The sequence below is a fragment of the Dacryopinax primogenitus genome (genome assembly GCF_000292625.1).
Source record: "Dacryopinax primogenitus strain DJM-731 SS1 chromosome Unknown DACRYscaffold_19, whole genome shotgun sequence".
Classification (NCBI taxonomy): Eukaryota; Fungi; Basidiomycota; class Dacrymycetes; order Dacrymycetales; family Dacrymycetaceae; genus Dacryopinax; species Dacryopinax primogenitus.
The window spans coordinates 221,945-237,923 of NW_024467216.1; the positions used below are offsets into that span (position 1 = coordinate 221,945).

The 15,979-nt window shown below is 52.3% G+C and overlaps 4 protein-coding genes across 4 annotated transcripts; 1 reads left to right on the top strand and 3 right to left on the bottom strand.

Annotated features, from left to right (window-relative positions):
• Positions 1 to 104: 104 nt before the first annotated feature.
• Positions 105 to 7,107, bottom strand: DACRYDRAFT_24434 (NADPH-dependent glutamate synthase). Its single transcript, XM_040773680.1, has 5 exons — positions 6,215 to 7,107; positions 5,927 to 6,138; positions 3,188 to 5,869; positions 736 to 3,135; positions 105 to 681 (listed from the first exon to the last, which is right to left on the bottom strand). Exons 1-5 carry the CDS (start codon positions 6,889 to 6,891, stop codon positions 185 to 187), a joined length of 6,468 nt encoding a protein of 2,155 aa, XP_040625268.1. The 5' UTR covers positions 6,892 to 7,107; the 3' UTR covers positions 105 to 184.
• A 1,371-nt stretch (positions 7,108 to 8,478) lies between these two features.
• On the bottom strand, positions 8,479 to 10,003 carry DACRYDRAFT_57639 (WD40 repeat-like protein; the record flags this gene model as incomplete). Its single annotated transcript, XM_040775459.1, has 10 exons — positions 8,479 to 8,612; positions 8,683 to 8,831; positions 8,910 to 9,031; positions 9,094 to 9,171; positions 9,219 to 9,325; positions 9,375 to 9,415; positions 9,466 to 9,578; positions 9,631 to 9,703; positions 9,759 to 9,796; positions 9,839 to 10,003. 10 exons carry the CDS (start codon positions 10,001 to 10,003, stop codon positions 8,479 to 8,481), a joined length of 1,020 nt encoding a protein of 339 aa, XP_040625269.1.
• Positions 10,004 to 11,777: 1,774 nt separating this feature from the next.
• Positions 11,778 to 12,526, top strand: DACRYDRAFT_24437 (uncharacterized protein). Its single transcript, XM_040773681.1, has 3 exons — positions 11,778 to 11,862; positions 11,910 to 12,059; positions 12,114 to 12,526. Exons 1-3 carry the CDS (start codon positions 11,808 to 11,810, stop codon positions 12,404 to 12,406), a joined length of 498 nt encoding a protein of 165 aa, XP_040625270.1. The 5' UTR covers positions 11,778 to 11,807; the 3' UTR covers positions 12,407 to 12,526.
• Positions 12,527 to 12,551: 25 nt separating this feature from the next.
• DACRYDRAFT_96563 (DEAD-domain-containing protein) lies at positions 12,552 to 14,125 on the bottom strand (the record flags this gene model as incomplete). Its single annotated transcript, XM_040777385.1, has 3 exons — positions 12,552 to 13,284; positions 13,338 to 13,724; positions 13,776 to 14,125. 3 exons carry the CDS (start codon positions 14,123 to 14,125, stop codon positions 12,591 to 12,593), a joined length of 1,431 nt encoding a protein of 476 aa, XP_040625271.1. The 3' UTR covers positions 12,552 to 12,590.
• Positions 14,126 to 15,979: the final 1,854 nt, after the last annotated feature.

A 15,979-nucleotide genomic window follows, 5' to 3' on the forward strand; every position in this document is an offset into this window, starting at 1 on the left:
GCATTTCAGCCACGCATTCGGAGTTGAAAAAATCCCCCTTACAACATGATCTGAAAAAACAACTGCGACGTGTGTGGGGCAAGATTTTTTGAAACTGGTTATCCATGTTCATTGGCATTGGAAGTTGATGAGAGTTGTACGTGCAAACAATAGGGTCTATATACATTCAATTCAAAGTATCTGTTCACGCCGCTGTGGGAACAGGGACTGGGAAGGCCTTGTCCACAGGCGCCAGCTGTGAGCTATTCCAAAATCTGCGCGGGATCCCGCCTGCGCTTGGTAACCTCGTGCTATCGCTCATCAGGTATGCATCCACTTCGGCTGCCGCCCCACGACCCTCGTTGATACCCCACACAATGAGGGACTGGCCCCGACGGCAGTCACCGGCCGCGAAGACACCAGGCACACTTGTAGAGTACTTCTTCTGCGGTGTAGAGATATTGGACCGCGCATCTGTTTTCAGGGCGAGAGAATTGACGAGCGCTTGCTCTGGACCAAGGAAACCGAGTGCGAGGAAAACAAGTTGCGCTGGGAAATACTTCTGCGAATCAGGAACCTCCTCCATCTTCCACCGTCCGGAGCTATCCTTGCTCCACTCTACGCGTACAGTATTCAGACCCGTCAGTTTGCCATGCTCGCCAACCACGAAGTCTTTGGTGGAGATGCAGTACTCGCGAGGATCTAGAGACAACAGTCAGTAAAAGCCTCTTAAAAGCCAAAGCAAAGAAGGCATACCATTGCCGAAGTGAGCAGCTACTTCTGTGTGGCCATAGTCCGTGCGGAAGATGCGAGGCCATTGTGGCCATGGGTTATCACGGCCACGGGATGCAGGAGGCTTCGGCAGCAGCTCGAAGTTGGTGACCGATTTGGCACCGTGACGCATAGCAGTGCCAATACAATCGTTACCCGTATCACCGCCACCAATGACAATGACATCTTTGCCCTTGGCGTTGATGCACCTGCTGTCCTCCAAGTTGGAGTCAAGCAGGGATTGAGTATTGAGTTGCAAGTACTCCATGGCAAAGTGAATGCCATCAGCATCCCGGTTGGGGATCTTCAGGTCACGAGGCCATGTAGCACCAGTGCAAATAACAACAACATCATTCTCATCTTTGATCTTCTCGGCGCTCACGTTAACACCGACGTCGGCATTCGTGACGAAAGTGACACCCTCCGCTGCCATCAAATCTACTCTGCGCTGGACGATAGCTTTGTCAAGCTTCATGTTGGGGATACCGTACATAAGCAAACCACCAATGCGATCGTTGCGATCATATACGGTAACATGGTGCCCTGCTTTGTTCAGCTGGTCGGCACAGGCGAGCCCAGAGGGGCCAGAGCCAATAATAGCGATCTTCTTGCCTGTTCGGAAGTTCGGCGGGTTGGGTTCCATCCAGCCCATTTCGAAGCCTTTGTCAATGATAGCACACTCGATACTCTTGATTCCAACAGGCGTTTCGTTGATGCCCAAAACGCAAGCACCTTCGCAAGGAGCAGGACAAACACGGCCGGTGAATTCTGGGAAGTTGTTCGTCATTAGCAACCTGTTGAGAGCATCACGCCATTGCCCCTTAAAGACCAGGTCGTTCCACTTGGGGATGATGTTGGAGACCGGACACCCAGTATCAGATTGGCAGAAAGGAACACCGCAGTCCATGCAGCGAGCGGATTGGTATTTCAGCTCGTTTTCGTTCAACCGAACTGATAGCTCCTTCCAGTCCTTGACACGCCTACGAGGCGGACGATATGCCTCGCCAAGACGTTTGTACTTCATGAAGCCTCGGGTCTTATCAAGCTTGGCGACACGCTCCTTGGTAGTGGCTTCGTCGACCAAAGCATCCTCGAGATCCTGGACAGATGGTTCGTGTGGTTTGCGAGGCGGAGAGTAGGCAGGGAGATGCGCGGAGTTCAGGGCGTCAGCCAGGGACTCTTTGGGAACAAGGACGTCCTCAAGTGTTTCGGATGCAAGGTCAACCTGACTCGCGGTGTGAGAAGGAACAAGGTCAATCCAACTTTGCTTCTTCCTCTCTTCCTTGGCCTTTGCCTCCTGCTCGTCAAGCACGCGCTTGTAATCAAGCGGCATGACACGAACGAAAAGAGGAAGCAGATGGTGGAAGTCGGCAAGGACGCGGTCTGCAACCTCAGAACCAGTGTAGTGACGGTGGTCTTCAATAAGGCTGCGGAGCTGAGCAACCTCACGAGGATCCTTCACCTTCCCGAGTTCAACCATCTCCATATTGACTTTTGATGCGAAGGTATGCGCCATGTCTAGGACATAGGCGATACCTCCACTCATACCAGCAGCGAAGTTCCGGCCAGTGGTGCCAAGAACTACAACACGACCGCCTGTCATGTACTCGCAGCCATGGTCGCCGCAGCCCTCGACCACCGCATTCGCACCCGAGTTGCGCACCGCGAAACGTTCTGCTGCTACACCTCGGATGAACGCCTCGCCTGACGTAGCGCCATATAAGCATACGTTGCCGATAATGATGTTCTCCTCAGCCTTGAAGGTCGACTGTTTGGGTGGGTAAACAATAAGGCGTCCACCGGAAAGACCCTTTCCGACATAATCGTTTGAATCGCCCTCCAGCTCGATTGTGATACCAGGAGCAAGGAATGCACCACATGACTGCCCGGCGGAGCCTTTCATGTTGATGTGGATGGTATCCTTGGGCAGTCCCTCCTCACCGTACACCTTGGATACCCTGTACGACAGAGTAGTACCTAATGCACGATCGGTATTGACAACGTCGCAGTCAATCCGCACAGGAAGGCCGTTTGTGATGGCAGGTTCAGCCTCGTCAATGAATTTGTTGTCAAGCCGTACGTAGAGCTTGTGATCCTGTTGACGCACACGATAAGTCGCCGCACCGGGGCGCATTTGCCACGCTGGCTTGAGGATCGGCGAAAGATCCAGGTGTTTTGTCTTTGTCGTGCGAAGGGACTCGTCCACCTTTAGCATGTCCGAGCGACCCACCATCTCGTTGATAGTCCGGAATCCAAGTTTGGCCATGATACTGCGCAACTCCTCGGCAATGTAATAGAAAAAGTTGATGACCTGTTCAGGCTGACCAGCAAACTTGGCTCGTAGAGCTGGGTCTTGAGTGGCAATACCAACTGGACAAGTGTTCACTGCCGGGGTAAATCAGGCCTTAGTCAACAGGGATACTTATGTTCGACTCACAGTGACACTTCCGCATCATGATGCAACCCATGGCAATCAATGGCGTTGTGGCAAAGCCCCACTCCTCTGCACCTAGCAAGCAAGCAATAGCCACATCGCGACCGGTACGCAACTGGCCATCAGTCTGGACAGTTACACGCCCACGCAAGTCGTTGAGCACGAGGGTCTGGTGGGTCTCGGACAGACCCAGTTCCCAGGGAAGACCAGCATAGCGAATTCCAGTCCATCGAGAGGCACCAGTGCCACCATCATGGCCGGAAATAAGGATGTGGTCGGCCTTTGCCTTTGCGACACCAGATGCGACGATGCCGACGCCCACCTCGGAAACAAGCTTCACTGAAACACGTGCACGAGGGTTAGAACATTTCAGATCGTAAATGAGTTGCTTCAAATCCTCAATGGAATAGATGTCGTGGTGCGGAGGAGGAGAGATGAGACCGACACCGGCGGTCGAGTGACGCGTGCGCGCGATAGAGTTGGAAACCTTGTGGCCGGGCAGCTCACCACCCTCGCCGGGCTTCGCTCCTTGCGCCATCTTGATCTGGAGCTCATCGGAGTCAGCGAGGTAGTTCGAAGTGACACCGAAACGGCCGGAGGCGACCTGCTTGATCGCAGAACGCATCGTGTCACCATTGTGGAGCACCTGAGAGCGCTCTGCATCCTCTCCGCCCTCACCAGTGTTCGACTTTCCACCCAGGCGGTTCATCGCAACAGCAAGTGCAGAATGAGACTCCATTGAGATGGAGCCGTAGGACATGGCACCAGTAACGAAGCGACGGACGATCTCGTTCCACGGCTCCACCTGCTCGATCGGAATAGGTGTCGTCTTCTCGAACTTGAACTCCAGCATACCTCTCAGGGTGATGTTCTTAATCTGCTCACGCGCATTGCGAGAGTATGCATCGTAAGCACCCTGGTTCTTCTCGCGCACAGCGTCCTGCAGGTTGGCGATGCCAACAGGATCATTGACGTGGTTCTCGCCACCGTCGCGCCAGTGGTACTCGCCAGCCTCAGGCATACCAGGGGGAATAGTTGTCTCCCGCGTAGGCCAGCCCCGTTCGTGGTACTCGAAAGCATCCATCGCAAGAAGCTCGAAGGTCGCGCCCTGGACACGGCTAGCGGTACCAGTGAAGCAGCGGTCGACAACCTCGCTGTGGAGACCAAGCGCCTCGAAGATCTGTGCACCCTTGTATGACTGCAGTGTAGAGATACCCATCTTGGACATGACCTTGAGGATGCCGTTATCCGTAGCGTGGTGGTAGTTCTCAAGCAGCTGCTCCTTGGTCAAGTCGCCCTTGATCAACCCCTCGCGCGCCACCTTGTGAATGACCTCCATGATCTGGTACGGACAAATGGCATCTGCACCATATCCAACGAGGACGCAAAGATGATGAACCTCACGCGCCTCACCGGTTTCGATCATGAGAGCGACCTGTGCTCGCGTACGTGAGCGCACAAGGTGGTGGTGTACCGCACCACAAGCGATAAGTGCGGACAGCGGGACGCGATTTGGTCCGATCGCACGGTCGGAGAGGACGATGATCTTGTAGCCCTCTTCGATGGCCTTGGTCGCCTCTACACAGATGCGCTCGATAGCATGCTCGTAGCCGGGCAGGCCCTCAGACTTGGCGAAAGTGATGTCGATGGTTTGGGCGCGCCACTTAGGGTAGGCCTTGCTGATGTTCTTCATTGCGTTCATCTCCTCGATTGAGATGAGCGGGGAGGGGAGGAGGATACGGTGGCATTGTTCCTGGCGCATCTCAAGCAAGTTCCCTTCCGGGCCAACGTACGACTCGAGAGACATGACGATGCTCTCACGGATGGGGTCGATCGGCGGGTTGGTCACCTGGGCGAAAAGCTGCTTGAAATACTCGAAGAGGAGACGCGGCTGCGTGCCAATGCAGGCCAGCGATGCGTCGTTACCCATCGAGCCAAGGGCCTCCTTCCCATCAGCCAGCATGGGCAACATGAGGAGGTTGAGTTGTTCGACAGTATATCCAAATGCGAGCAACTTGGGGTCCGAACTGAGGGGGGTTTCATCAATGACAGGGTCGATCGACATTGTGCGCCGCACGCGCTTGAGAATATTGGGCACAAGGAGCATCTGGTTCTCGATCCAGCTGCCGAAGTTTTGCTTCTTGGCAGTCTTCATCTTAAGCTCCTTGTCATCGACGATGCGCCCCTCTTTGGTGTCAACGAGGAGCATGCGACCAGGCTTCAACCGACCCTTCTGGATGACCTTCTCGGGTTCGAGATAGACGGCGCCAACCTCAGAGGCGCATACCATAATGTCCTCGTTAGTAACGACATACCGGCAGGGACGAAGGCCATTACGATCGAGGTTGGCACCACAGTAGCGGCCATCGGAGAATGCGAAGAGAGCGGGACCATCCCATGGTTCCTGGAGACAAGCTGCCCAGTTGTAGAATGCCTTCTTTTCCGCCTCCATGAGGTCATTGTCCTGCCATGCCTCCGGAACGAGCATCATGATTGCCTCGGGGAGCGTGAGAGTGCCGTTGACGGTAAGTAATTCCAGAACATTATCGAATGCAGCGGAGTCAGAACCACCCTCTTCGATAATCGGGTACAGAAGATCGATCTGGTCCCCGAATAAGGGCGACTTGATCACACCCTCACGGGCGTGCATCCAATTCTTATTTCCACGTACCGTGTTGATCTCACCTGAATTTCACCCACATTTAGATTGAGATTGATGTGCATATGGGTTAGTAAGCGTACCATTGTGGGCTGCAAAGCGCATTGGTTGAGCGCGATCCCAGGAAGGGAAGGTGTTGGTCGAAAAGCGCGAATGGACGAGGGCGAAATGGGACTTGTAGAGGACATGGTTGAGGTCGTGATAGTAGTCGAATACCTGTGGCGGGGAAAATTGGCCCTTGTATACAATGTTCTTTGTGCTGAGCGAGCAGACATAGAACCAGTTTGCCAATTGACTGTATGTGCAGGAAAGGGAAAAGAAAAATGCTCAGAACATGCACACATAACGGGGAGGTAATGGTTAGCACTAACATCTCGTGAGTCGCATGCTTGCGCAGGATATACAATTGCCGCTCAAACGCCTTCTCGTCAAACGGGCCATTCGCACACGTCTTGCCCTCACCATAGTGCTCCTTGACGACGACGAAGGGTTGGAGGATAGCAGGCTCCTTAGACCCAGAGGCGGGGCCTAGGATGGTCCCGTCGGTAGGGACCTCACGCCAACCCAACACTCGCAACCCCAGCTCGTCAGAAAACTTCTCGAACACACCCTTCTGCTTCTCGCGCTCTTCCTCGTCGGACGGGTTGAGGAAGACGTTGCCGACTGCATACTGGCCTGGTTCAGGCAGTGTGCAACCGATGTCTCGCTCACCCTCGCGCTGGAAGAACTCGTGGGGAATACCAGTCATGACACCCGCGCCGTCGCCGTCGCGCGAGTCCGCACCGGTCGCACCTCTGTGTGTCATGGCGCACAGCAGTTGCCGCGCATCGGAAACGATCTTGTGGTTTGCTTGACCTTTGATGTGGCAGATGAAGCCGACACCACATGAGTCCTTCTCGTTGTCTGGATCATACAGACCCTGTTTGGCGGGTTGGGAGTTGCCCCATGACGAGACATCCCGCTCCACATCGTAGTAGCCACTCGTCGAGACGTCGACAGTCTCCTCGATGAGGGGAAGGTCGGCGATCTGTGCGCCCGACGCCCTCATTGTGCGCTGGAAGTCACTGACCAAATTTTACGGTGAACGGCGGGTGAGGTGAGTCAGAATATTGCTATGGAGCTGGTCGTTGGGAGGTCGCTGGTATGAACACTAGACGTGTGTACACAAGAGATAAACCAACAGGTAAATATCACCGTGAAGCAAGATGTGGAGGAGAGGGTAGGTGGACGTTAAGACGAAAGGGAATCCGCAGGTGAAGGGAAGGAGCCCAAGGGGAGGAAGTGAAGAGTGGGCGGGGAGGGCGGTATTGGTCTGCGCCGTCCGTTTATCTACTCAGTCTGTGATTGGTTCCCACTCATGTGGCGCATTCCGGGTCCATGTAAAACTTTGTTTCCTCCTTTTTCACCTTCTTCGAGTCAACCCTGGGGGACCCCGAAAGTACCTCCCAAACGGGTCACCCGGTTCTTCCCTGTCACGCACCCGTCGTCTTCCGTCCCTTTCATAGGTGTCGCCGCTCTCCACCTCTATAACAATGACATTCTCCACATCGAGTCTATTCGTTTGTCCTTTGCTACGCCCGGGCGCTCAGAATATAACTGCAACTAGGTGGAGGACCTAATTACCGGTCGCTCGTATGTATCCTAAGGGAGTAATAACCGTCATTCGTCCACACCTCTTCCTCATCAGCGCAGACTCGGATCATCCACTTCTTCAACTTCTTGCAAGCGGAGACAAAGCCCGAAAGTCCGAAGACCTGCTGTTCCTCCAGCGTCCTAGTCATCCGCAAAGCGACGCAGCAGAATATCCGCTGTTCCCAATAAGCCTACTTTGGCGGAACATGCAAAATAACTACTATTTCTTCTGTTAGCACCATATGGCGCGGGAGTCGAAAACTTTTCCAGTCCGATCGAGAGACATCCCCCCATACCCACCTCAGCAAACCATATACGTCAGGTTGTTGCTATCTCCGGTAGCTCGTCCGGTGGAGGACAGTCTCCTTCGTTGCAGACCGTCCACCAGTTTCGCCTTCTCCCGCCAGACCCCAGACATTGCAGCAGAGCCACCGAGGCTTAATCCACACGATCTGTCTCGGCAACTTCTGCCGTACTTCCCAGCATCTGAATGACTCAGGGTCCTCCCCCTTCTCATTCCCTGGCTGCCCCACACCGAACCACGGTCATAGCACGTGTTAATCTATTTTCCCTTTTTGGGGGACCATCCGGATGAGGCAGATAGAGTTTCTCTCTTCTGTGGCTGGAATTATTATGAGATTATAATAATACAGCTTATGGGCCACAGTCTACCAAATATTTGTTTTGCAGCGTTGAGCATCCTTTTGCCAAGACGGAAAGCACACTCGCTGTCACCCCAGGCACACAGATCTGAGTCATGCTATTTCCCTCGAAACTTCTCGGCCAGTGGGCCAAGCGGTTGCGCAATTAGCGGCCGACAAGTCACCGCCCTACAGTTCCCATAGGTTCATAGCAAATCACAGTCGTGACATGGTCTTCATGAATGGTCGGCATGGTAAGGGACTGAAATTTCCTTGAGAATATATATTACACATGCATCGTACAAAACCCTCTCCGTCCTGAACGCCCCATCCGGCAGCGTATGCCGGTCCCAGCGCAGCATTCAGCGCCCCCTCGGCGCCGGAATGCTCACATCGTTCAGACTGCAGCATACAACAGCCTTGTGATGTCCATTATACTGTCGGACCGTCTCCCCGCTGGCAACTTCCCACAAGCGCGCAACATGGTCTGAGCTCGCTGTTCGGATGTCAGCTCCATCTCTTCATGAAGAGCGGAAAGCAGGTGATTGAGGGAGGCGAATACGTACCGGTCACGAGATATGCAGAATCTGCACTGAAGGCAGCGTCCCATACCCAGCGCTGGTGTCCAGTGAGCGTCTTGGAATGCTTGAACTCGTAGTTTTCTCCAACGTCCCAGATCTTTACAGTTGAATCCGATGAGCAGGTCGCCAGGTACCTAGTCCATTGCAAGTGTCAGTGATTGCTACCAGGGGATCGGGAGAGCAGAGGAATAGAGAAAGGGGGTAGGACGCACTTGACATCGGGAGAGAGTAGGCACTTCGTCAAGTACTTCGAATGGGCGTCGAACTTCTTGACGGCAACATATCGGTCTCCAAGATCACGCTCGTCCCGAATCTTCCACACGTATATCCGACCCTGTCCAATCTGTTAGCTGCGAGGACTTTCGGACACGGCCGAAATGTAGCAGCCCGACGCACTTTCGTACTTCCAGCTACCAGGCATGTACCATCTGAAGCAAAATTCACGCTTCTGATCGGTACTGGGCCGGCGGGCGCCTATTATCATCAGCGTTTGACTTGATGAGCAGCAGTGATCAGCACACCAGCTCGTAAACGCAGGCATTCTCTGCCAAATCCCACTGCTTGATGGATCCACTTTGGTCGCAGGAGATAAGCTCGCCCTGATTTGGGTGGATATTTACGTCGTTCACTGGCCAGTGATCAATAGGGGCAACGTTCAAATGACAGGAGAGCCGTACCCGGGCTGGCGTTATCGTAGTTTCTCTGAGTATGTGCCGATCTGGAGGGAATATAAGAATGTGCATAGGGAAAATGCATGGATAGACGCACCGCATGTCCCATATCCTGATGGAGGAGTCTTCACTACCGGTCACTAGCCAATGACCTTCTCCTTGAAATGCGAGAGAGGTGACATTGTCTGTGTGTCCATCGAATGTTATATACTACTGATTGATGAGCAACAACTCAAATGTGGCACATCGTGTGTTCGCTTACTGGTGTTGTGGATGCGCTTGCAATCTCGTAAATGTGCACCTTTTTGTGCACGGCAGCGGCGACGAAGCGTTTACTATCGACTGGCGTCAAGGATCACCACACACTATGACTCAAGAAAACCCGCGTACTCTGGTGATATGCACAGTTTGTTTATTTGCTGATTCTGCTTTCAGACTATCGACAGATACGGTAATGGAGTCGTGCGTACGCCAACTCCCGGAATGGTCCTTGAGCAAATCCCACTCCACGCCTCCCAAAACCGGATCTCATGGTCATAGCTCCCCGTAACAAGGATGACAGATAAGTCCTGCTGGTACGTCTGCGCTTGGTGCTGGTGAGAACTCCCTCCTACATACGATGCTCGCGACCGCATCTTAGTGTCGATGGGCATAGCGCTTGGTGACCGGAGATGATAATGCTAGGGACGAAAGGGAGACGAGTAATTTCCTCCGATAGCACTTTTTCGGAGGCAGAGTCCCTAGAATGGACTGCCGGGCCCTATTTCCTCAAATCGGCCATGTGCCTGCCCTAAGCAACACCCTACGGTCCAATTAAGTAAGGTGGTGGTAACAGATCAACCCGTGTGCGAGGGTCCGGTCTGTCATTTCGTTCTAGTTCACACTACCGGAACTTTTCAAGGTGTTTTTCTTTTATAACTCATTTATATTACTTTTCTCTATATACTGTAGCTATATGCATGGCTATTATATATACTATTCTTTCCGCTTTACAGTGCGACGGCCAATGTAATGTTTTTGCGGCGGCGGGTTCACAGTATCATCGTGGTCATTTCCCACATGAGAAGCGGCACATAAGGCATACTGTATGAAAAGAAAAACACCGTGAAAAGTTCCGGTAGTGTTAACTACTAGAACGACATGACAGACCGGACCCTCACACACGGGTTGATCTGTTACCACCACCCTCCTTAATTGGACCGTAGGGTGTTGCTTAGGGCAGGCACATGGCCGATTTGAGGAAATAGGGCCCGGCAGTCCATTCTAGGGACTCTGCCTCCGAAAAAGTGCTATCGGAGGAAATTACTCAAAGGGAGATGGGTCAATTGATCCCGTGCGCCCAAGAATCAGACCTCACTCGGCGTGAGTCGGTGTTCTCGCTCCAACATCATCTTTACCAACCCGAACTGACGACCACAGCTGCCATACAGCGACTTCCGCGTGACGATTTACACTGCATAATCTGGGGTCATCCATATCTGATACCATTTTCGATTCTTCGTGGGGTTGCGACATCTTTGCCAAAATTAACATCGGGTTGCAGCATCACACCTTCACAGATCACCACTGCCTGAGGTCCTTCTTCGTCGCCGCTCTAGACAGTTTACGTCTTGTCCGGGCTGCTAGCGCCAGAACGTGTTATTCTTCGCATTGGACAGGACAACAATCTGGAAACGGTGGCCAGCTGACCTGGCCAAGCGCATATCGACACGTTCGCTCATTCCGCAAACTTATGGGTTGGCTTCTAGAATATCACGGGACGTACTCCAGATGACAGCCTCTGTGAAAGGGAAAACAGCGCGTTCATGCAGTCGTGTTCAGTCTTCTCTGTGCTCCATCTCTCTCTCCAGCGATCTTTGCCAAAGCCCATTTGATCTGTCAACATTGGACAGCTTCAATGAGGAGCTGCCAAGCCGACCTTTTGTCACGTTTGACTACAAACATCCGAGGACTTCATCGCGATGCTACGTCCATTCCGCTGCCTGATGCTAAAGAACTCTTCTGGCGTACTTGTCCATGTTGTTCTCATGAACAGTTGCGGCCGGGTCCGTGAACCTCGGGTGGGAGGGCTGCCCATCTCATGGGACTGATTCGACGTCTCATAGGGTTGCAGAGAAGTGATTAAAACCAGTCATTATTTCCTGCCACAAGAGCCGAGTACCTGATTCGTGGTCTTTCGTCTCCTTATGTTGGCTAAACCAGTGACTGCAGAGATTTAGTCAAAGCCGGGGATGGCGAGCCGTCCCCTTTGGGATCGATGGAGCTCATCAGTCCGCGGCATACCAACTCGACTTGGCATCTCAACTATTGAATGGATATTGCGAGATCTTGCGCAAGTTGATGCTGCTGCAAAGAGATAAAAGGGCGCACTTTTGCCCGTACACATTCATCTCATCCTCCAAAACCCCTCCAAACACTCACGAACAAACCGTTCTGACAATGTCTCAGCAAGCATTCGGAATCGACAAGGGCAACGCCTTCAACGATGCTCATCGTGAGTTTTTCATTGTCTTGTGCCAAGGATCCAGCTCACACCAGTAGTCGGAAATATCCAATCAATCCACCAGATCCGCCTCTATGAAGGTTGGTTGTTGGATGGCTTCGAAGTGACATATGTGCTGGAGAACGGCTCCACCCGGGTTGCCAACCATCTCGGAACGGCTACCCCTAATGCCATTGTCACCTTCGCTGGTTTGTGTTTTCTTTTGGAACTTCGGACTTCGCCCTGACAAAAATGGCATACAGATGATGAGGTGCTTGTGGCCCTCACCGGCAAGACCACCCTTCCCGGCTACTTCAACAACGATCGCTACCTGAACAGCGTCAGCTTCGTAATCCTCAATACCAAGACCGGCGGCGTTCGCGTCGCGGGTCCCTTCGGACAGGGAGGCCCGTCCGGGTCTTACACCGGGAGGGCGTTCAGCATCGCTGGAGAGATCAAGGCCTTCTCTGGACTGCAGTTGACTCAGTCGGGCAGCCCCTCCAATGCGCTTACCCTCACTTTCCCCTGTGACCAGGTCGTTACCGTCGGGCACTAAGCGAGCCCCGCTGGGCTGAACCTGTACTGCTGAGCCAAGGGGCACCGGACTAGTGCGCTTTGTACCCACAGAATCAATGTTTGTAACAGTCAAGAATGAATGACATCTGTGTTATATGCCATTGCCCTGAAAAAACCACCCCATCCCTGAGAATACTGTATCATACACCGCTTGAAGTACAAGACTACCGGCGCGCCCTTGCCTTCTTCAGTCTCGGCATGCCCGCTTCGACCTCGTCGTCATCCCTATCCAACTGTTCCCTCTTTCCCTCTCTCTGCCTCTTCCTCCCCCTCCCTCCCTGCGTTCTCTTTCCTTCCTGCTCCTTCATTTGAATCGTAGCTGCTCTCACGGCTTCCCCGACTCTCTCCCTCAACATCTCAACTTCCTCGCGGGTGGTCTCGCCATATGCTTCCAACTTTTTCCCAATTACATGCTCGATCCGCTGCAGCAGCTCGACGTCATATTGCGTCACAATGCTGATCGCTTTGCCCGCGCGACCTGCACGTGCCGTTCTCCCGACACGGTGGATATAATCCTTTGAGTTCGTCGGTAGGTCGTAATTGATGACTGCATCTACCTTCGGCATGTCCAATCCACGGCTTGCCACGTCGGTAGCAACCAATATTGCTCCCGGCTCCGCTTTGAATCGGCTGATAGCTCCGAGCCGCTTGTCCTGAGAGATGTCACCATGTAGGGGGATGGCAGGGAATCCCAGATTGCGAAGGGCCAAGGTCAGTTTCGTTGCGTCATGAATCGTGCGAACGAAGACGATGGTACTGAGACCAGAGACGGTGGTGAGAAGATGTACTAGTTGGGGCTCTTTGACAGCAGCCGGAGTAAGGACGTAAGTTTGCAGTAGGGTGGAAACAGTTTGATACCTGTTTTCAGGGTTAGTCCATGCCTGCACCACAGCCTTTCATGGGCAACATACTTAGATGACACCTCGACCTTCACCGGGTTTCTCAAGCTCGTCCTTTGTAGCTTTGCCACTTTTGTTGTCATAGTCGCCGAAAAGAGCATGGTATTCCTTTGCCTGGGAATAGCCTTAAGTAAGGTATCGATAATCGGCCCAAAGTCCAAGTCTAGGAGTCGGTCCGCCTCGTCCATCACCAGGTACTTCAACCCTCTCAGTGAGAATCCTTTGGTATTTTCAAGGTGATCTTGTAGACGTCCGGGAGTAGCGACGACAATATGCGGCCGTTTCGAGAGGGCGACAGCTTGAGGGACCATCTTGACGCCACCAATAAGTACAGCACAGCGTACACCAATTGTGCTACCCAGTGCTTCGAATTGTTGTGAAATTTGATACGCAAGTTCTCTGTCTCTCGTCTTAGCATATGATAGGCTCGTAAGAGAGAAGTGGACACACCGAGTTGGTGCAAGGACAACACAAAAGAAGGGCTTTGGATCATGCCATAGCTTCTGTAGTATAGGCAAGGCAAACGCAGCTGTCTTTCCACTTCCCGTTTCTGCCAGACCTATAATGTCCTTCCCTTCTAATGCCGGGGGTATTGCGGCAGCCTGAATAGGTGTTGGGCGCTTGAAGTTAAGCTGCTTGCACGCGTCGACCAATGGCTCTATGAGACCGAGCGAAGAGAAAGTGACATTGGGATCAGCAACAGGTGCAATAGTTGCAGAATCGGCTTGCGCATCAGCGGTACCATTTTGTGAAGTTACGGGAGACGGTGCGCGAGAAGAGGATGCTTCAGAAGACGACATGGTGAGGGACAAAATATGGTGATGAAGGCAGGGGCCAGTGTGAGGAAGAAATTAACTATTAACTATACTGAAGCAAATATGAAGAAGCACGGAGCCAATGCCATGTGTGAAAATGCACATGGCTGCCATGCGAAAATGCCAGCATGGGACCGGGGGTTTTCAACTTGCGTGCTTTCCGCACACAGATCAACCCTGGCGGAAGGAAAATATCAGTTCCTGAGAACCCTTAAGGACATATCACATTCCAGCTCCGACTTGCCCACGTCATGAAGTCGTGAACCCAACTAAGCAAACACTTTCAACAACACTTCTTTACAAAATTTATGCAAATCCTCCATGACAATACTCCTGAAAGTCCTTTCCATGCTTCAGTAAAATATGAATAAAATTAGAGGGTGAAGGTGCTAGATTTTGATCCTCTTAGCGCTCAGGGCGTTTCCAGTGGCTGTGCACTTGCGATTTTGCAGTTCTCCATCAAATTTAATGCAATTATTACACTTCAAATTTTGGGGAAATGCAACAGTAGTACATATGAAAAGCACTTCTCCCTTATGCAAGCTATGTTGTGTTTGTTTGAGGAATAAATTTAATATTGTTGTCGCGCTTGTGGCTGTGCACTCCGCGTCCAAATCCTGACGCGGTAAGTGCAACATGCCTCCGGGAAGAATTTGCTTCCTAACTGTGTGCGGAAAGTCAAGACTGGGGTTTTCAAGCCCTGCTCCCACAGCCCCTGGAGCTTTTGCTGCTTGATCTCATAGCCACCACTAGAAATGGACACGTCTGTTTCTACCAGTGGCTGTAACGTGTTTGTGTCACTGCCACTTCCTCCCAAGAGCGGCTGTGCACTGAACCCTTTTCACTTACATCAGCAGAGTAGGGTTACCTCGGCCCTAACCCTTTTTCACCTTCAACCCCAACCCTGAGAAACCTTTTTTTGCTGTTCAAGTGGCTGAGGCCAGTGGCATATTATTATGTTGGTTTATTCTCTCAAATATTATCAAATGTGCTAATCTGTGATCTTCCATTAGGCCTGATCCCACCACACCTCATTCTCATCAAAGGAGTGAGGAACATGCAAGACAGGAACAATAACTCACATCACCTGCCAATTGACAGTGATGTGCCCCTCAATCAGATCAAACACCAATACCCCAGCCTGTGTTTAATCTTCCAGCCTCTGTTCTTGCACCAGAGCAACCTCCAGAAGCTTACTAATGACCTGGAACACAAGAAGATGCTGCTCAAAATCTCTATCTTGATGATTTGGTTGCACATGCAAGAGCCATTGTTGGAGAGGGCCCTTTGCCTATTGTGCTCTCTCACCAAGAGCAACTTGCAAGAAGAGCTGCAGAGAGACAACAACCCAAAAGAAATGTGAACCAACCCCCAGTTGCTGTCTCACACCAGGAGCAACACCTTGCAAGGCAAGAAGCAGAAAGGGTAGATGCTCACTTGGCAAGGTTACTGCCCTATGCAATGATGCCCATACTGCAGTCCATCATCACCTTCAGCAAGCCGCACAAACAGCAACAGCAGGTCTTGCTCAGCTTCACCTTGACCATGATGCAGTATTTGGCCCAGCACATCCAGCACCTAGACTTCAAGAGGATGAAGATGCTACCAGAGTTGAAGAGCTAGAAGAAGAAGCTGCAGAAGCTTTGGGGGCTATTCAGACACAGCATGCCTGTGTTAGGGCAACACAGGCTGACTAAGTCTGCTCACCTAAGAGTGCCAAGAGTCTAAGCAGGCAACAAGGAAGTGGAGTAGACCTGATGACTAAGACCTATCTACAGTATAGGTATCTGTGGATGATCCTAAGAGACCAAGTCTGAAGAGACAGTCCCGGGCAGAGTA